This window comes from Drosophila suzukii, chromosome 2R, assembly GCF_043229965.1.
Source record: "Drosophila suzukii chromosome 2R, CBGP_Dsuzu_IsoJpt1.0, whole genome shotgun sequence".
In the NCBI taxonomy this organism is placed as follows: domain Eukaryota; kingdom Metazoa; phylum Arthropoda; class Insecta; order Diptera; family Drosophilidae; genus Drosophila; species Drosophila suzukii.
In genome coordinates, this window is record NC_092081.1 from 15,152,207 (window position 1) to 15,171,400 (window position 19,194).

General features: G+C 47.7%; 1 protein-coding gene and 13 non-coding genes across 17 annotated transcripts; all 14 read left to right on the forward strand.

Moving 5' to 3' along the window:
- Positions 1 to 600: 600 nt before the first annotated feature.
- Positions 601 to 19,087, forward strand: dom (domino helicase). Of its 4 annotated transcripts, XM_065863573.2 has the most exons (16): positions 601 to 800; positions 1,391 to 2,024; positions 2,089 to 2,401; positions 2,612 to 2,870; positions 3,390 to 3,494; positions 4,626 to 5,414; positions 5,640 to 6,876; positions 7,128 to 7,314; positions 8,471 to 8,607; positions 8,672 to 8,858; positions 9,084 to 11,168; positions 11,747 to 11,965; positions 14,668 to 14,703; positions 14,771 to 17,833; positions 17,898 to 18,338; positions 18,678 to 19,087. In XM_065863573.2, exons 2-16 carry the CDS (start codon positions 1,402 to 1,404, stop codon positions 18,681 to 18,683), a joined length of 9,687 nt encoding a protein of 3,228 aa, XP_065719645.2. In that variant the 5' UTR covers positions 601 to 800; positions 1,391 to 1,401; the 3' UTR covers positions 18,684 to 19,087. The 4 variants fall into 4 exon arrangements, with proteins under 4 accessions (XP_065719645.2, XP_065719644.2, XP_016928561.3 ...); XM_065863572.2 differs by having other exon boundaries at positions 17,898 to 19,087; XM_017073072.4 differs by lacking the exon at positions 3,390 to 3,494 and having other exon boundaries at positions 17,898 to 19,087.
- Positions 2,436 to 2,543, forward strand: LOC118877021 (small nucleolar RNA Me28S-Am2589). The gene has a single exon (XR_005013958.1). It is a non-coding gene; the product is annotated as a small nucleolar RNA Me28S-Am2589 (small nucleolar RNA).
- LOC118877033 (small nucleolar RNA psi28S-3316) lies at positions 3,947 to 4,077 on the forward strand. Its single transcript, XR_005013970.2, has one exon. It is a non-coding gene; the product is annotated as a small nucleolar RNA psi28S-3316 (small nucleolar RNA).
- LOC118877034 (small nucleolar RNA psi28S-3316) lies at positions 4,090 to 4,223 on the forward strand. The gene has a single exon (XR_005013971.2). It is a non-coding gene; the product is annotated as a small nucleolar RNA psi28S-3316 (small nucleolar RNA).
- On the forward strand, positions 4,261 to 4,403 carry LOC118877026 (small nucleolar RNA psi18S-841/snoR66). The gene has a single exon (XR_005013963.2). It is a non-coding gene; the product is annotated as a small nucleolar RNA psi18S-841/snoR66 (small nucleolar RNA).
- On the forward strand, positions 5,461 to 5,569 carry LOC118877019 (small nucleolar RNA Me28S-Am2589). Its single transcript, XR_005013956.2, has one exon. It is a non-coding gene; the product is annotated as a small nucleolar RNA Me28S-Am2589 (small nucleolar RNA).
- Positions 6,922 to 7,067, forward strand: LOC136116789 (small nucleolar RNA psi28S-3378). The gene has a single exon (XR_010653843.1). It is a non-coding gene; the product is annotated as a small nucleolar RNA psi28S-3378 (small nucleolar RNA).
- Positions 7,363 to 7,493, forward strand: LOC118877035 (small nucleolar RNA psi28S-3316). The gene has a single exon (XR_005013972.2). It is a non-coding gene; the product is annotated as a small nucleolar RNA psi28S-3316 (small nucleolar RNA).
- Positions 7,505 to 7,636, forward strand: LOC118877030 (small nucleolar RNA psi28S-3316). The gene has a single exon (XR_005013967.2). It is a non-coding gene; the product is annotated as a small nucleolar RNA psi28S-3316 (small nucleolar RNA).
- On the forward strand, positions 7,673 to 7,810 carry LOC118877028 (small nucleolar RNA psi18S-841/snoR66). Its single transcript, XR_005013965.2, has one exon. It is a non-coding gene; the product is annotated as a small nucleolar RNA psi18S-841/snoR66 (small nucleolar RNA).
- LOC118877032 (small nucleolar RNA psi28S-3316) lies at positions 7,831 to 7,962 on the forward strand. The gene has a single exon (XR_005013969.3). It is a non-coding gene; the product is annotated as a small nucleolar RNA psi28S-3316 (small nucleolar RNA).
- Positions 8,000 to 8,137, forward strand: LOC118877027 (small nucleolar RNA psi18S-841/snoR66). The gene has a single exon (XR_005013964.2). It is a non-coding gene; the product is annotated as a small nucleolar RNA psi18S-841/snoR66 (small nucleolar RNA).
- LOC118877029 (small nucleolar RNA psi18S-841/snoR66) lies at positions 8,254 to 8,393 on the forward strand. Its single transcript, XR_005013966.2, has one exon. It is a non-coding gene; the product is annotated as a small nucleolar RNA psi18S-841/snoR66 (small nucleolar RNA).
- LOC118877018 (small nucleolar RNA Me28S-Am2589) lies at positions 8,904 to 9,013 on the forward strand. Its single transcript, XR_005013955.2, has one exon. It is a non-coding gene; the product is annotated as a small nucleolar RNA Me28S-Am2589 (small nucleolar RNA).
- Positions 19,088 to 19,194: the final 107 nt, after the last annotated feature.

The window sequence follows — 19,194 nt, forward strand, 5'->3', positions numbered from 1 at the left end:
GCCAACTCTTATTTTCAGCAATTCAACAAAATTTTCAACAGCCCCGAGACTGTTGAATTGCTGAAATTTCTGAAAGTTGACTTTGTATGGAACAGCTGATTAACAGTTGACCAAATTTCAACAATTCAGCAATTCAACAGTTTAGGGTATACCCAGATTATATCACAAGGGACTGGATTTTCAAAAGAATGACTTACCCAAAGCAACAATAAAATAAAATATCAAGTATTCTTTCTGGTAAGTTTAAATATGAAGTTTAAGTATTCCTAAAATAAAGATGAGCTGAAGCAATATGAGTATTTTCTTATTTCAAGTTATATATTTTGTTCTAGATTATTAACCTAACTTTAATTTTAGGCAAGTATGTATAAAAATCTATCTTGGTTTCTAGAGTTTCGAAAAAAAAAACTTGGTCAGGAGCAGAACAAATCTGCCAATCTCTGCGGCAGAAGTTTATATACGTAGGAATTTTAATCAAAAGAGATTTCCTTGTAGCTCAATACAGTACGGTACAATACCGTACAAGGTTGGTATTTCAGCGGAGCTTCACCGGGGTCATACCGAAAGTGGATGGTTGTACGCCCCATCGACGGCCACACCAATTTTCTTGTTGTTTCGAACACGAGCAGACGTGCTCGCGCACCTCTGCCGGAAAATAATCCAATAAATGTGCAAGAAATTCGGTTTCGCCTGCAAACCAACGAGTGCGGAACACTTTCCACGACGCATTCGCACATTTTCAAGCCCGGATGCCGTGTAGAGATGGTGATATCTTGTGATTAAAATTCTCCCCGTCTGAGGTACGAAAAAATGTGAAAAAGAAAATGTCTGCCGCGCGGAGAATCGACGCGCACACCCATACAAAGAAGCGACGCCGCCATGTCGCTGCATATAGTCGTCTTGCTCTGGCAGCCGGGATTCGGCACCTTCCGTGTGTATGTGTGAAGTGCTTATTTTGAGCGTTTAGTTCTGGTGAAAATTTTGAAAATCATGCGAACAATGGAAAACGTTTTGCAAAGAATATCGGTTCTCCACATTCCCTCTGCGGAAGTGGAAAAACGCGCGTGTGTGTGAGGCATGGAAAATCCCAGGACGCAGGGTTGCATTTCCCGGTTTTCAAGGGGTGCATTCGGTGCGATAAGCGCTTTTTTTGTTCGTATTAACAAGACTATGGTTTTATTTGCCCGTCACATTGATAATGGATATTACGCAGTTTAAATGGTAAAATCATAGGCGTCAGTGCAAATTAAATGGGTTCTAAGTTCTGACCAGGGCTGCAGCATCGCCACATGTGCTCGGCGGGCCACCTTTTTTTTCCCGCCAACCGCTGTCATTTCAAAATAATACTGGGAACTCACACCCCCTTTTTGATTGTTGTTGTTCTTTTCAGATGTCTCAAACATGAATGAAGGTAATTCAGCAGGAGGGGGGCATGAAGGGCTCAGCCCGGCCCCTCCTGCTGTGCCAGACCGCGTAACTCCACATTCAACGGAAATTTCAGTTGCCACAGCCAAAACCACGACCACGACAGGAGCAGGATCAGCAGGAGCAGCCTTGCCGGCCACCCGCCATCACCATCATATTGCGACCCAAGCAAAGGGAATCGCCAGCAGCAGCAGCAGTAGCAAACAGAAGCAACTGGCCAGTGCGCAGCTGCCTGTGCCGCTGTCGCCCTTGCCGCAACAACAACAGCAAACGACAGAGGCAACGGCAGCAGCAGCAGTAGCACCACCCGCCCACTCAAATCTATCCGCCGCATCCAGCATCATCAGCACCATAGAAGCCTCCGCTTCACCGCCGCAGGCCAAGCGTCAGCGTTTGGACAACAACGAGGACCGGACGAGCGCCACCAGCATTGTTGGAACAGCCGGGAGCAGCAACATTGTGGGCTCTCTGCTGCCAGCATCAGTGGCCTCCAGCACCGAGGTCGGCGGGCTTTCAACCACGGCCCTGCAGGACCTGAATGCCCTAAAGAAGCGCATACTCCAGCAGAAATTGCAGATCTTGCGTAACCTTAAGGAACGGTGGGTTTCCTTTCTCAAAACTCCCTTACTTACCGAAATAACACGATTTCTCTCTCACCCAAAGGCATCTTGAAAATGTGTCCGAATACTTTTACCTACAAAACGGAGGCAGTATGATGGACTACCCCGCGTGGCGCAAGAAGACACCAACCCCGCAGTTCATCAGCTACAGCAATGCGAATCGTATAGATCAGCTGATACAGGAGGACAAGCCGAGCACATCAGCAGCAGCAGCAGCTGCAGCCCAGAATCAGACACAGAAGTACACCACCCAACAGCCAGCCACTGCGGAGTCGTCAGTGGTCAGCGGGATCAGTACAGGAACGACATCAACAGCACCATTGGATGGCAACAACAGCAATAACACAGTGAAAACGGTAGGAAACTTGAAAGAAATGCACACTTATAGCAGCCATTATGATGTTAAAATCAAACTGAGTGCCTTTCTCGATCTATTTTTGATTGATTCTGGCTTTTAAAGGGATGTTCGCAGTTGCGAGGCATTTGTCTGAATGAAAGAAAGATATTTTTTGGTATCAAGGTTAATTGCTTTTGTACTTATTCAGATTTCGATGTTTCTTTTTCAGAATTCGCAATCTCAAGTGCCAAGCAAGATTGGCAGCAACACAACCTTAACACCCGCAACAACAGCAAGCAACACGAACAACACAGTCCTCCCAGGAACAGCTGCAAGTGCCACCGCAAACACCACAACTGGGAGTTCGGTCGAAGCGAGTGGTAATGTCCTGCCACTGGAGGCGGAGATCAAAATCCCAGCCGTTGGAGCCACACCGGTGGCCATTTCGACAAAGCTACCCGCTGCCGTTGTCCAGCTAACGCAACAAGGTAAATTCACCGTGTTCCCGATCGGATACCCTGATCTCTCTCATTGTTATGAAGACTTTTGTGTTTCTGTTGTGTTCGTTTCGACCAAACAAAATTGTATTTTTCGTTGTTTTAAATCGTTATGTTCGTCCCCATATTTATGCCAAATTCAAATTGTAAAATCGATGCTAAAACTTTAGCCAACTGCATACCAACTCCTGTAACTCCGAAACTGAAACTAAAACCGCGCCAACTACCAACGCACGTCCTGCACTAAAAACTATTGTGCATTACTAATACATAATATATGAAAAGCAATTTAAACTCACAAAATGCCAAGATTATTTTGTTAGTTTATCTCACACAACCACACACCTACTAAAACACAAGCATAACTACATAACATACCCCGTACTGCTATTTATAATTTACGAATTTGATTATTTTTCCGATTTCTGTTCCCACATTAATGCTGCCTACATCCCCCTATAACGCACACACTCAACTCACCATAATTGTATCGTTATCGTTATAATATAGGTCACATACCCGGTAGACCTTTAGGAGGTCGTCACGGTATGGTCTTCGGTCAAATACCCGCTCCTCCTGCTGCCGTAGGAAATCCTTCTGTACCTTTGGTGCCAGGTGCTTATCGTTCGCAAACAACAAAAAAATATCAAAAATCTTTCACAGCTAAAATTCTTATCCTTTTGATTTCCATTCTTATCTAAACCAGTTTGTGTGTTTACTATTAAAGCATTTTATCATTTGCCAAGCAAAGTAGTGCATTGTTGATGTGCATAAAGATTATTCTTTCAATTTGTAAATTGTTTTCTAGTATTGGTGTTTTTGCCCTTAGTTTTGATTGGTAAATCTGCTTAATACTTTTATTTCAGTTTGAATTGATAAATAATTGATGAATGTATTGTTTTATTGATTGCGTTGATTTGTAAGCAAGTTAGCAAACTTAAGCATACTTAGTAAACTAGAGAACGCGTCGAACTTTAGGACTCATCACACCGGTTGGGCTCTTTCTCACCACCCTAGCCATCTGTTCACCCACACGCCTCATCAATAGCTCTAGTCTAGTTATATCCCGCACCTAAAAGCGTTTTCTTGCCAGCCTGTTAAATGCTCTTGAAAATCGTAGATGTGTGCCAGAGCAAAGCTCAGTTGCAAGTGATTCGGCCTCCCTTGATGGCAGATATCCATGACGCTGACTACAAGAGATCCCCGGGGATGCACCTAAAAGCGTTTTCTTGCCAGCCCGTTAAATGCTCTCGAAAATCGTAGATGTGTGCCAGAGCAGCCGTCGCAGTTGCAAGTGACCTGGATCCGCGAATGAATCAGGTCCAATTTAAGCTGGGCTCACTTAAGTATTCTTATCTGAATCTCTAACTCGGGCGGAACAGGCAAGCGCACTCTGTGTCACATCGATATCCAGCCTCATGTGATGACAATTTGTAAGCTTGCCAGAATAAAGTGGTGCTTCGCTTATCCATGTGGCAGCTATCTTTAGCCCAGCTGCCGCATTGAATTCGGGCTCCACACTAGGACTAAGTATGCATGCAGTTCTCTCCTCCCACATCTTTCGTTTAGCAACCGATTCGCAAACGATTATCATGTTTATTCTATTCCATTAATCCATTATTGCTTTCCTGGTAGTTCTTTTGTACTTGATGCATTTTCCAGCATGCCAAGAATTGATCTATTACCACCGTCCTATAACTAAATATTACTTGAGCTAATCGATCGTTTGTTGGCTTCTTTTCAAAGGTGGCACTCCGCTGTTACCCGTGGGATCTACAACGCTACGGCGTCCTCAAGGTCAGAGCAATGCCGCAAGCGGATCCTCCGCGGCATCTGGAGGAGGAGGAAGCGGTACACCCACACCGCTCTACACGGGTAATGGCCCAGCAGCGCTGGGTGGAAGCGGAGCCCTCACGCCTGGCACTCCCACTTCCGGCAGCCTGCTTAGCCCTGCGTTGGCCGGAGGCTCTGGCACGCCAAACAGCGCGGCGCAGGAGTTCTCCTTTAAGGCCAAGCAGGAGGTGTACGTGATGCAGCGTATTACGGAACTACAGCGAGAGGGATTATGGACTGAGCGGCGCTTGCCCAAGCTGCAGGAGCCCAGCCGACCCAAGGCGCACTGGGACTACCTCCTGGAGGAGATGGTCTGGCTGGCGGCTGACTTTGCACAGGAGCGCAAGTGGAAGAAAAACGCAGCCAAGAAGTGCGCCAAGATGGTGCAGAAGTATTTCCAGGATAAGGCCACCGCCGCCCAAAGGGCGGAAAAGGCCCAGGAGCTACAGCTTAAGCGTGTGGCCTCCTTCATTGCGCGCGAAGTGAAGAGCTTCTGGTCAAATGTCGAGAAGCTGGTCGAGTACAAGCATCAAACCAAGATCGAGGAGAAGCGGAAGCAGGCTCTAGACCAGCATCTTAGCTTTATTGTGGACCAGACGGAAAAGTTCTCGCAGCAGTTGGCCGAGGGAATGAACAAGAGTGTGGTGGACACGCCAAGTCTCAATTCCAGCCGTCTTACTTCGCCGAAACGGGAGTCGGATGGTGAGTTATTCCTCGACTTAGTATTTTAATAATGAACCAGAAATCTCAGCACCTGATGATAAAATACACACTGAAACGTTGTTGTGGTCTATTTTTGAACACTTCGATGTTATCTTAGGATGGTCGCATTTGCGAGGCATTTGCCTGATGCTTTTAAACCATATCGATCATTCGGTATCTCTAGCTTAACACACATGCTAAACAAAATATTCTCACTCTTTGCAGATGACTTCCGACCGGAGTCTGGTTCCGAAGACGATGAGGAGACCATTGCCAAGGCCGAAGAAGAAGCAGCCGATGTTAAAGACGAGGTGACTGCTTTGGCCAAGGAGTCTGAGATGGACTTTGATGACTTCCTCAATGATCTGCCACCTGGCTACCTGGAGAATCGTGATAAGCTTCTGAAAGAGGAGCAGAGCTCTGCTATTAAAACTGAAACTCCTGACGACAGCGACGACAGTGAGTTCGAGGCAAAGGAAGCCAGCGATGATGACGAGAATACTATCAGCAAGCAGGAAGAGGCAGAGCAGGAAGTCGACCACAAAAAAGAGATCGATGAACTAGAGGCCGACAATGATCTCTCAGTGGAGCAGTTGCTAGCGAAATACAAGTCGTCCAAAGTCAGTGACCAGCCTCCTAGTCCAAAGCGACGCAAGCTGGAGCCTCGTGACCCTGAGCTGGACTCTGATGATGATTCAACGGCTGTTGATGAATCCACTGACGAAAGCGAAGAGGAAGCCACCGAGGATGAAGAGGATCTGTCCACAATTAAAACTGATACGGATATGGAGGAGCAAGAGGAACACGATGACGGCCTTAAGAGTCTGCTTACGGATGCCGAAGCAACTGGAGGAGCTGCTAGCAGTGGAACCACTGCTGGAGCAAGCGGCAACAAAGATGATATGCTTAACGATGCAGCTGCCTTGGCAGAGAGTCTTCAGCCCAAGGGCAACACCTTGTCCTCCACCAATGTGGTTACCCCAGTGCCCTTCCTGCTAAAGCACTCTCTGCGTGAGTACCAGCATATCGGACTTGATTGGCTGGTCACCATGAACGAGCGCAAGCTAAATGGCATCCTGGCTGACGAGATGGGCCTGGGCAAGACCATTCAAACTATCGCTCTGTTGGCCCACCTTGCCTGTGCCAGGGGCAACTGGGGACCTCACCTGATTGTGGTGCCTTCGTCTGTGATGCTTAACTGGGAAATGGAGTTCAAGAAGTGGTGTCCCGGCTTCAAAATACTCACCTACTACGGCTCTCAAAAGGAGCGCAAGCTTAAGCGCGTGGGCTGGACAAAGCCCAATGCTTTCCATGTGTGCATCACGTCATACAAGCTGGTGGTGCAAGATCAACAGAGCTTTCGACGCAAAAAGTGGAAGTACCTTATCCTGGATGAAGCGCAGAATATTAAGAACTTCAAGTCCCAACGTTGGCAGCTGCTACTTAACTTTTCCACAGAGAGGTGAGTAATTGGGGATTGCAACTGCAATTGCTTATTCTGCCAGCCAGCACCAAAAATCAGTAACCATGCGATTGCTAAACTAGTATGGCGACTACGCTTGGGTGCTAAAAGTAAATTCGCTATAATGCCGCATACTAAACCAGAGCATGCTAATCCAGCCCTAGAATGCTTGTGGCCTTGTTTCGATACAAATAACCCAGAAGCCTTTAATAGGAATGGATTTTATAAGTTGTTTTCTCTAATTTCTGTAGGCGTCTGTTGTTGACTGGAACCCCACTGCAGAACGATCTGATGGAACTGTGGTCCTTGATGCACTTCCTTATGCCTTATGTGTTCTCATCGCACCGCGAGTTCAAGGAGTGGTTCTCCAACCCAATGACGGGCATGATTGAAGGCAACATGGAGTACAACGAGACTTTGATAACGCGTTTGCACAAGGTAAGCATATCAATCAATCGAAAACTAAGTGTACATTGTATTGAGTTTAGCACCTAAAAGCGTTTTCCTGCCAGCCCATAAAATGCTCTCGAAAATCGTAGATGTGTGCTAGAGTAAAGATCAGTTGCAAGTGTTTCTGTTTTCTCTCATGGCAGAATTCCATATGGCTGACTATAAGTGATGTTGGAAATGCACCTAAAAGCGTTTTCTTGCCAGCCTGTTAAATGCTCTTGAAAATCGTAGATGTGTGCAAAAGCAATCCTCGCAGTTGCAATTGATTTTAGTTTTTTATAACTTCGATCCGTTTACATTGTGAACATCCTTCTTTAAGACTAAAATATGGAATTTATTTAAGTTAGGCAAATGCACTCTGTGTCACGTTGAATTAAGCCACATGTGATGACAATTTGTTAGTTTGCTATATAAAAGAGATGCGTCTTATCCATGTGATTAATGCCGATCAGGCTGATAACATTGAAATCGAATTTTACACCATCATAAGTATAACATTTTCATTGCACCTAAAAGCGTTTTCTTGCCAGCCCGTTAAATGCTCTTGAAAATCGTAGATGTGTGCAAAAGCAATCGTCGCAGTTGCAAGTGATTTTTGCTTTTTATAGCTTCGATCCGTTTACATTGTGAACACCCTTTTTAAAGACCACGAAATCTGGCAATAATTTAGGTGGGCAAATGCACTCTGTGTCATATGAATTTAAGCCACATATGATGACAATTTGTTAGTTTGCTAAATGAAAGAGATGCGTCTTATCCATGTGATTAATGCCGGTCAGGCTGATTACATTGAAAACGCACCTTACACCATTATAAATGAAATATTTGTATTGCTACTAACAAGAGATTTTAGTCCCTCTAACTCTAATCCGTTTACATTGTGAACAGTCTTTTCTTTAAGACTAATGTCAGGACTGGTCCCTGTTACGCAAATGCACTCTGTGTCACATTAGAACATAGCCTCGTGTGATGACAATTTGTTAGTTTGCTAGATCAAGAAGATGCGTCTTATCCATGTGCTCAAAATTCAACCAAGTTGCTCACATTGAAAACGCCCCTGACACCACTACCCTTTTAAAATGTTCTCCATAATTTCAAACTAAATACGCAGTAATTAGCATATTGTTCTTATTTTTCCGTACAGGTGATTCGTCCGTTCCTACTTCGACGCCTCAAGAAGGAGGTGGAAAAACAAATGCCAAAAAAGTACGAGCATGTGGTCATGTGCCGTCTGTCGAATCGCCAGCGCTATCTGTACGAGGATTTCATGAGTCGGTCCAAGTAAGTTTTAATTTTATCACGATTGATGAATTCATTATTTATCTTATTTATGTTTTTCCTATAGAACAAGGGAAACCTTGCAAACCGGTAACTTGCTGAGTGTGATTAATGTTCTGATGCAGCTGCGAAAGGTGTGCAATCACCCGAATATGTTTGAAGTGCGACCTACAATCTCGCCATTTCAAATGGAGGGCATTACATTCCACACGCCGCGACTCGTGTGCGACATAATGGAGTATGATCCGTTCACGGTGAGTTAAAGAAGTGTCTTCCGAATCCTTCACTTCGGGTTTGGGTAGAAAATGATGTTAAACTGTCACTGATAGTTGGGCTTAATCTATTTTGGAGAGAGTCGTAAACTTTTCCCAGGATGTTCGCATTTGCGAGGCATTTGTCTGATTCGATTTATCACTAAAACATTTTTAAGATAGCATTACAAATGAAATCAACAACTAATTGTATCTTTTTTTTTGCAGCAAATCAACCTAGAGACTGTAAACCTTTTGCTGTTGCATCTGGAGCAAACTATGACCGCCTACGTCTCGCACAAATCCCGCCTGCTCGCCCCGCCTCGCAAGTTTATTGAGGAGATCGATACAGCTCCGCAACCAGCTCCCCGCTGTCCCAACGGCAAATACCGCTTCCACATACGAGTACGCAGTGCTGAGCTTGCGCAGCGCATCAAGTTGAATGCGGTGAAAATAGGAGCCAGTCCTGCCATGCGCTTGGAGGGGTCCAAAATTGTGCCAATGCGCAGTTTGCTGCCAAGTGGTAGGGTTCTGAAACGGGTCAGTGCCTCCATTAACCCTGTGAATATGGCTTTGAAACCAGTGGTGATCAACAGTGTGGTGACAACAGCGTCATCAACTGCAGCGTCTTCTCCCACTGGGGCCTTAAGTGTGCTTAGCAACTCCAAGTTGCTGGGCGCACGCTCGCAAATAAACGCACCAACGCCCGCCAAAGTGGCAAAGACGATGCAAGACGGAAAGCCATTTTTCTACCTCACACCGGCGACAAATTCGGGAGCAGCTGGAGCTCGTCTCACCTTAACAAGTAAAACCACAGCCATGTCGGCGACGACGATATCCGGAACGACAGTCACCGCAGCCACTTCTACTGCGCAGCCACTAATAAGGGATCCCATTGTCAAAGATCTAGCCTCGCATGTAAAAAGCACAGCACAGAAGCAAAGCATTGCCAATGGAAAAACTGAGCCCGAGGAGGAAACTGAGACCGAGGATCCCTACAAGGTGCAGGAGCTGATTCAGATGCGTAAGGAGCAGCGATTGGCCTCGCTGAAACGTATGGCTATGATAAATCGGCGGCGTACCGATGCCACTCCCATATATGGCGAGGATTGTCGCAGAGCTTTGCAGCGTTGTATGCAGGCGACACGATCGCTAAAGCGATCCACCTGGCAGACACGTGGCTACTCAAATTGCTGCACAGCCATGTCGCGCCGGGATGGTTGGTCACTGAACCATTTGCTAAAGAGCTGGGAGGAGAGATGTGTGGATCTGAATCCACTGTTTGCCAATTTTGTGATCTATGTTCCTCCCGTGTGTGCGCCGCGAATCCGTCGCTATGTACAGAATCTTGCATCAACGCACTGGCAGTATGAGCGCAAGATCGAAAACACTGTGGGTCAGGCCCTGTTGCCAAAGTTGGCCTTGCTGCATCCAATAATTTCGGCAATGACCACTCAGTTCCCGGATCCGCGTCTCATTCAGTACGACTGTGGCAAGCTCCAGACCATGGATCGTTTGCTCCGGCAGCTTAAGTTTGAGGGGCATCGTGTTCTGATATTCACCCAGATGACCAAGATGTTGGATGTCTTAGAAGCGTTCCTGAACTACCACGGCCACATCTATTTGCGTTTGGATGGTTCCACTCGGGTGGAGCAGCGCCAAATTCTTATGGAGCGCTTTAATGGAGACAAACGAATTTTCTGTTTTATCCTCTCCACGCGGTCCGGTGGAGTGGGCATCAATCTGACGGGTGCCGATACTGTGATCTTTTACGACTCGGACTGGAATCCCACCATGGATGCGCAGGCCCAGGATCGATGCCATCGAATTGGCCAGACGCGAGATGTCCACATCTACCGACTGGTCTCCGAAAAAACCATAGAAGTAAACATCCTCAAAAAGGCGAACCAAAAGCGAATGCTTACCGACATGGCCATCGAGGGTGGCAACTTCACCACAACATTCTTCAAGAGTTCCACTATCAAGGATCTCTTTACGATGGAACAGAACGAGCAAGACGAGACTAGCCAGGAAAAGCCGGAAGATAAAGATACAATTGTGGCTACAACAACGCTTGTGAACACGCCGACGACGGTGGTGGAGACAGAGAAACAGTCTCTGCGCGCCTTCGAGCACGCTTTGGCCGCCGCTGAGGACGAGCAGGATGTGCAGGCCACGAAGACAGCAAAAGCAGAGGTGGCCGCAGATCTGGCAGAGTTTGACGAGAACATTCCTATTGCAACGGAGGAGGCAAATGCAGAGGGAGTGGAACTCAGCAAGGCCGATCTGGAGATGCAGAACCTGGTCAAACAGGTGAGTCACCCAAAAGGGGGAAAATACAGTTTAAAAATGTTTTTAAATTTTAAAGAATTCATAAAATCCCTTTTAGGAGTAAGTTTATTAATGGTTGCAGTTCTTGCATTTAATACTGAAACAGCATTTTTGTGCGATTTCGGTGAAACAAGAATTGCTTAGAGAAATATTCCTTCGGGAAGTAGACCTTCAGACATAGTTGAGGCGACCTAACCCACGCCACGATTGTATCACTCAAAGTCTAACATTGTAAGATACAACATTGGTTTAAGTTATGGCATCACTTGCAGTTTAAATTGAATTCGTATTTCTAAGCGAATTCAATAAAGCAAGAGATGCTAAGAACAACCTCATTTTGGGGTTCAGACCTTCAGACATAGTTGAGGCGACATAACCTAGGCCACGATTGTATCACTCAAAGTCTGACAATATAAAATGAATTATCTAAAGACTAGTGCTAAAAACTAATTAGTTTACTATAGAAATCAATCTCAAATAAGTTTTATATAAATAAATAAGTAAATATTTTTAAGACCTCATAAAGACCCAACGAACTAATGATTTTTATCCCCATTCAGCTCTCGCCTATCGAGCGTTATGCCATGCGCTTTGTGGAAGCCACTGGAGCAGCGTGGACAGCAGAACAGTTGCGAGCGGCGGAGGCCGAATTGGAAGCCCAAAAACGCGAGTGGGAGGCCAATCGGTTGGCGGCCATGCACAAGGAGGAGGAGCTGCTTAAGCAGGAATCGGAACCCGACGAGATGCTTACCTACAGTCGCAAGGACTCGAGTAATCAGGTTAATAGCAAACAAGATTCCAATTCCAAAAAGCGACCACTGGGGAGGGTAAACCGCAGCAATTCATCTCAGAAGTTGAGCAGGAGTGTCAGTAGCCATAGCAACAGTAGCAACAGCAAAAATAGAAGATCGGCTGCGATTAGGGGTAATCGCCAGAACAGCCTCAATTCAAGTGCTCCCGTGGCCTCAGGCACGGGGACGGGGAAGAAGTCAGGGTTGGGGGTCAGCAGCAGTAGCCGAAGCAGTAGTAACAACAAGAGGCCAACAACAGGCGGCAAGGGCAAGGGTACAGTTGCCGCAACGCCTGTTCAGCGGCACACCCGTCTCCATTCTCTGGGCGCGGTCAGCATGACCAATGTCCTCACACCGCCCACTAGAAAGACAACACGCACAGCTTTGGCGGCATCTGCAGCCGCATCCGCTCTAGAGGATTCCTCATTGGTCATCGAGGAGCGTCCGAAAAGGCAGTCGGCAAACATTGCCATGAGCAAGATGTTGAAGACGCCTCTGAAATCCAATGTGGCACCCAACAACAGTGTCAAGACAACCCCACCCAAGCGGGGGAGAAGAGACAGTGTCTCTGTTGCCGCCACGCGCAGAAAACTGTTGGAGAGAAGAGCTACGATTGCAGCTCCTTTAAAACATATGAATGATGACAGTGAGCAAGATGAAGAGGAGGAGGACGAGCAGCAGGAGTCTGAAGAAGATACCGAAGACGAGGACGTCGATGCCAATGTGGATGAGGAGGAGGAAGAGGAGTCAGTTGGCTCGGCTCTTGAGGAAGAGACCACGCAAACAGAATCGCAAACAAACGACGATGATGATGACGACGATGCCGAAGAGGAAGAAGCCGATGAAGTGGAAATGGTTGATGTTGAAACCGAAGACTCAGAGGCGGATGTGAGGTCCAGCTCTACTTATGGTACAGCGGGAGATGGCACTGCAGAAGAAGAAGCTGAGAGCTTGGATGGCTGGGATGCACACGATCAGGTGCAGGACACCACCATGACTAGCTCCACGTACTACAATGTGAGCGAGGAGTCTGACACGGATGAGCATCACGAAGGTAAAGCGGAGCCCAAAGAGCAACCGCAGAATTCGGATAAGAGTGATGAGAGCGAAGCTGTTGGACACACGCCACGTACTAGGTCGCGGGGCTCAGTGAAGATAAATTTGTGGACCCTAGACATGAGTCCCGTGGCTACCATGCTGAACAGAAGCAGCGCCAATAGGAGCGTTAAAAGAACGCCGAGAACCGAGTCAACGCCCAAGGAATCTCAAAGTGAACCGAGGCGAAAAATGGTTCAGCAGCGAGTGCTGACGAAGAAAGAGGACACAAATAGCAAATCCAACAGCAATGTCGGCACCTTGCACCGGTGGATAACTAAGTCCCCCAGGGTGTTGCTTCGATCCACTCCCGGCACTGCGGCCAGCCCAAGTTCCTCGCCAGCAGTCAGCGGTGCTTCTGGAGCAAATGTCTCCTCGAGCGGGACAACCAGGTGATGATATTTTTTCTCATCCCTCAGTCAGTATTATCAGCTGTGTGTGCTGTGTGCGTTTTAGTGGGCGACGAATTCCCTGTAGGGAGACGGGTCCTTCCTTGGGCTGTTACTACTGCCAGTTGGCTGTTGCCGATTGATTAAAAACGAGTATTTATAGACTGTAACGAGTTTCCTTCTATCATCTATCATATGAACTAAGTTAGTTAGGCGGCAGAAACAATGCGAGAGTGGTAGGATAACAAATTCAACTTAATTCGGTCAAAGATATTGATCGATTGTGCGAGGGGCTGTAGGCCGAGAATGAAGCATAGGAGATAGCGTAGATATAGTTCACCGGGGGATTCACAACTTCTGGGTTAGCGTTATAAGGCATCTCAGATTGTATATAGAGGTATCTAAAAGACTCCAAATATCCAGCATTCAGCATTCGACTGTAAGCATCCAAATTACCACATCCTCGATTGTTGTTGTTAAATTATGTTTGTCAAAAAACCAATCGAGAAAGCAGAACGAACACTTCTCCCAAAAACTGCATTAGATTGTAAGAATAGGTATACTATAATAATTGTTAAATATTTTTGCATTCTATAATTTATTTTGTACTCTAACTTAAACGAATCATTAACAATCTAAAGACTATGAGCATAGATTGACTAACCAATAAAAAAACTCATTTCGTATGCTTTAAAAAGTATAAAAATCCACGTGTAACAAGATAAAACCTATAAAAACAGAAACAAAGCTAAATCTGAAACAAACTAAAAGACGTTGTGGTTTTTATTTACGGACTAATTTCGTGCGTTGCCCCAAAGAAAAAGAAAAACATTTCCTATCTAAAAGATGCAAGTTGGAAAAGAATAAGCGGAAATCATCCAAAGATTGTTAAATATTATTTTCTGTAAACAAATGTAGAATTCTGTTTTGGTGTCGCAATTACTATCCAATTATCACAATTACAAATTACGAATCCCTCTTAAATTATAATTTCACTCCCTAAGCGCAGTACGAAAGAAAAAAATTGTTCGGAATGAAAGCTACAACGCCATCAATTTGATCATTTTCAATTCAGTTCGAATCGAAAGCAATACGTTGAATTAAAAATAGTTCCTAAGCCAACACCAAAACAGAGTTGCTATATCTTGAAAATAATGCGGAACGTTTATTCTTTTCTTCAACTTTCTTGGCTACGATCTGGTCCAGGTCTGGATATCGCGCAACACCATGGAACAGATGCCGGTAAGTTGAAGCGGTTGCTTAAAAACACTTAGTCCATAGTGCTAATCTCTTGTGATCCCTTGATTAGATGTGGTGTCCCCCCACGCCGCCGCAGGATAACGATAATGATATCTATATCGACTATTCGCTGTCGTTCATGTACGAGCTGGAACCCATTGCAGAGACGGATCTGCCGCCAGTTTACGTGCGCAAGGAGCACAAGCGTTCGCGGACGGATGCTGGCTACGATGGTAGTAGAAGGCCCAACAAAATGCGTCGGGAGGATAACTACGTGCCTCCCAGATCGCTATTCGATCGACCAACCCCACAGCTGGCTCGTCTGCGTCGCGAGTTGAAGAGCCAGCGTTTCCGCGGAAGCTTTAAGCCTAACATGCCGATTCCAGGGCTGAAACCTCAACTGCCGACCAAACCTCTTACCGAACCGGAGGCCATGGCCGAGTGGTGTGTCTTTGAGGACATGGCCATTCTGCACGTGCTGGTGAATCTGCAAGGATTGCCGTGCAGCCTAATGCTGCTCTCACCGGGTCAAACACCCAACTGGGATCTCGTCTCCGAAATGGTTAACTTCTGCTCAAAAACCTACCGCTCGGCGAGACAGTGTCGCTGGAGATACGAGACACACATTCAGCCGAGGGAGGAAGGCAAGGTGGTGGAGAGCCCCAAAAAGCAGAAGAAGCTTAAGCCCACTCTGCGCACTGAGTACCTGAAGAGTCCGCTGCGATATTTGCGTACCACCCAGCTGTATGTGAGCGATAACAACGCCTCGTTTTACAAAACAATGCGGTCGCGCTTCGACAGCATTAAGACGGCTTACCTGAAAAAGGCACCGCCACCAAAGCGCCAGTTTAGTGCTCCCAGCCTGATGAATCCCAAGCACATGGAGGTGTTGCAGGAGTTCGGCATCCAGAACTATGATCAACCGGTGTCGCCGCAAAACATTGCGGCTATGAAGGCGAATAAGATGCGGGAGAAGCAGCGAGGACCGCCAATGCCCCAGCCTCCGGTTGGCGTGGGAGTGGTGCAGCAAGTGCAGCCCCAAGCGCAGCAGCAGCAACAACCTGCACCACCTCCGCCGCAGCAACAGCAGCCGCAACAAGTGGTCCAGCAGGTGCAACAGCAGCAGCAGCCACAGCAGGTGGTGCAGCAACAACTGCCCACTGTTCCAACCGTTCAACAGACCCTACCGGTTCAACAGACCGTAGAGCTAGTGCAGCAGCAGCAAACCAGTGCTACAACAACGATGGCTGTGCCAGCCGCTGGTCAGTTGCAACAGCTGCAGATCCAGCATTTGACCAGTTCCAATGTCTCACCCGGTCAGCAGACCGCCATCCTGCTCCATCAGCCACAGCAGCAGATGCGAACACATCCTGGCCAGGCAGGACAGACCACCACCCAACAGCTGGTCAAGACTATAGTAGGTACATCCTCCAGCCTGACTGCGGGTCAGTTACAACAACTGGCTCAACAGTCTGCAGCCGCTTCTGGTGGGCAGTCCAGTGTGAGTGTCGTGTTAACGACTCCTGTTCAGACTCTTCCGGCAGTGGTGCAACCACAGATCGGCTCCGGTGCCCAGATCGTGTCCATCTCGTCGCAGACGCTGCCGGTAAACAGTTCCCCTCAGCTGGGAAGCATTGTGCAAACGCAATCGCTGCCGCAGGTCGTTTCCGTTAGCACTCTGCCCACGGTGGGCACTGTGCTGACCACGACAGCGGGTCAGCAGCAACAACAGCACCAGACCACGACTGTAACCACTCTGAACACGGCCATGTTGCGTGGACAGCGGATTGTGTCGACAGCTGCAGGGAACACACTACAACAGCGCACCACAGGCGGTGTTCAGTCTATTGTTTCCATGCCGAACTTGGGGCAAGGCGTGAGTCCGGCGCAGTTCCAGACTCAGCTCCGTTTGGCAACTGTACCCACGTCTCCAGCCACTCAGACCACCCAGCTGGTTACCACCAAGGGAATTCCGGTGAGTGCACTGCAGCAGGGAGGAAAGACCACGGTGATACCCGGTACTCAGCAATCGGGAGGCGCACACATTCAACTCTACCGTCAGCGCAGCTTGAAGGTGCTGCAGACGACAACACAGGCGGTGGCCGGAGGAGCTGGTGGATCTGGCGGAGCCACTGCTAATCTAGTGCAAGCAGGCGGTACTATAATCCAGGCCAGCAACATGGGTACGCACGTGACCAGCCAAAAAGTGGCCGTTTCAGGAATGCCGGGTACCTCCACCACCGTGCAATCGGGCAACGTGGTCAGCAGCGTGCAAATGCATGGGCAGGCCAGGACGCAATTCATCAAGCAGATGGCGGCCGGGAAGCAGCAACTGCAGCGTCAAGTTGTTTCTGCGGACGGAACAACCACCACTACTGGGGCCGGGGATATGTTGCTGGTTAAACGGCACAATATTCTAGCCGCCCAAAAGGCGCAGCAGGCGTCTGGAGCGCTGTTTACCACCACGACGGCCCAGCAGCAACAGCAGCAGGGACAACTCCCTGTGGCCGGTCAACCGCAGCAAGTTACCCAGCAGCAGATCGCTTCCCTTGTTAAAGCTTCTACGGCGGCAGCGGCCAGCGGGAGCAGTGTTAATGCTGGCGGCGTTACCGTGTCGGCCACAAACCCCACTGTCCAGGCGGGAAGCGTTAATATGACGTTGCCCCAGTTAAAACCAGGCAGCCAAATAAAGGTGACCATGCCCAACCAGATGCGTCACCTGCAAATGCAGCAGCAACTGACGATGCCGCGTAAGATTAGTCGGATGACGCAGCTGGTCAGTGCCAGCGGTCAACCCACGGCCACTAACATAGTGACGACCACCGGTCCCCAGCAGCAGCAAGGAGTTAGTGTTTCTGGCGGCGGTACTTTGCCCACAGTTGCTGCCCAGCAGCAACAACAACAGCATCAGCAAAAGGTTGGTGGTGGAAATAGTGTCCAGGCACAATTGCTTCACATCCAGAACACCAAGGCTTTGCCGAATTCGGTGACTGTTCAGCAGATCCAGCAGGTGATGCGGAGCGGCCAGCAGGGCACATTGGCCACCACCAATCTGGTATTGGGTAAGACGAGCGTGGGGCGGGTTATTCCCGTTTCGGTTGCATCTCAGGCCAACCAGCGTCAGACAATTCAGGTGAGTTAGCTTTTAAAGAGATCCCCCGGATATATTATTTAACTCTATTTTTTTTCATCTTCAGGTTGTTTCAGCTGCCTCCGCTCAGGCCTTGGCTGCTGGAAACCTACGCACCCATGTCGCTGGTCCCAGCATCGCCAGTGCGCTTAAGGTGGCCGCCTCTGGAGGAGCTGGAGGCCAGACTACGCAGCAGACGCTGATTGCTGCTCTTCAGCACAATCAGCGCCAGAACGCCAGTCCGGTCCGCTTGCAGACCACCTCGGGTAGCAATCTCCTGGCAGTTGTGCAGCAGCAACAGCAGCAGCAGCACACGAGCATTGCAGGACCAACAGCTGGTCCGGCGGAGGTGATGACCATCACGCAGACAACCACCACATTACCAACAGTGGGCAGCCTGCAGCAGCAGCAGCAGCAACAGCAACAGCAACAACAGCAGCAACAGCAGCAACAACAACAACAGCAGCAACAGCAACAGGGCGGACTGTCGCAGACCACAACGCAACAGGTACGCAAGCTGGTGCAGAAAAAGATCCTGATACGCAGCGAGAAAGAATAACGCTCGAGCAGGGCCGCCAGACCACGTCACCGGCGGAGCATCTCGAGCATCACCTCCACTGCCACCGCCACTGCCACCTACAACACACCAATTCAGATTCAAACCCCACAACCACCACAAACACCTTCAATTCAGTCAAAAGTCAAACAATATGATCCTTTCGAATTTCAAGATCAAACAAATTTCAATAGCTCATCCCACGCCGATCCTCATGCATTCAATCAGTCAGTCAGTCAATCAGCCAGTCATTGCTAAATTGATCTCAATTTCTGTCGATTGGTTTTGCAGCCATGAGCGAACCGCTCTGGAGGATGATGAGCTGCAGGTGGACGCTGAAGATGCCGACGATGATCGCTTCAATCAGCTCAAGGCGTGGCCGCCGTATTAATAATCTAACTGATCCATAGGAATAGCAATAACTTTTAATCTATCTATTACGATCTTAGTTTAACAGAATTGAAGAGTGCCTAGTTCGTAGGCTAAATGCTTTAAATTCAACTTGTAAATCGTAGTTAACTAAGGTCTCAGCCCTATATTCCCGTAGAGCAGTATGTACATTCGTAAATCTAATTCAGATCTATCAGATACTACATAAATACCCCTAAATATATACCCTTACAAATTTAGTTTTTATTTACAAATAACTTATACCCTAGTTTAATGATCAAACGCAAATAAAGAAAATATGTAAAAAATAATGTTTGGAGCGGGGACTACCCTTATTGTTGACGTATCCCGGAAAGCTATATGGTTTCCAAGGCAACCTTTTTCCTTTCGACCACAACAACTTGAGCTAACTCAGAAC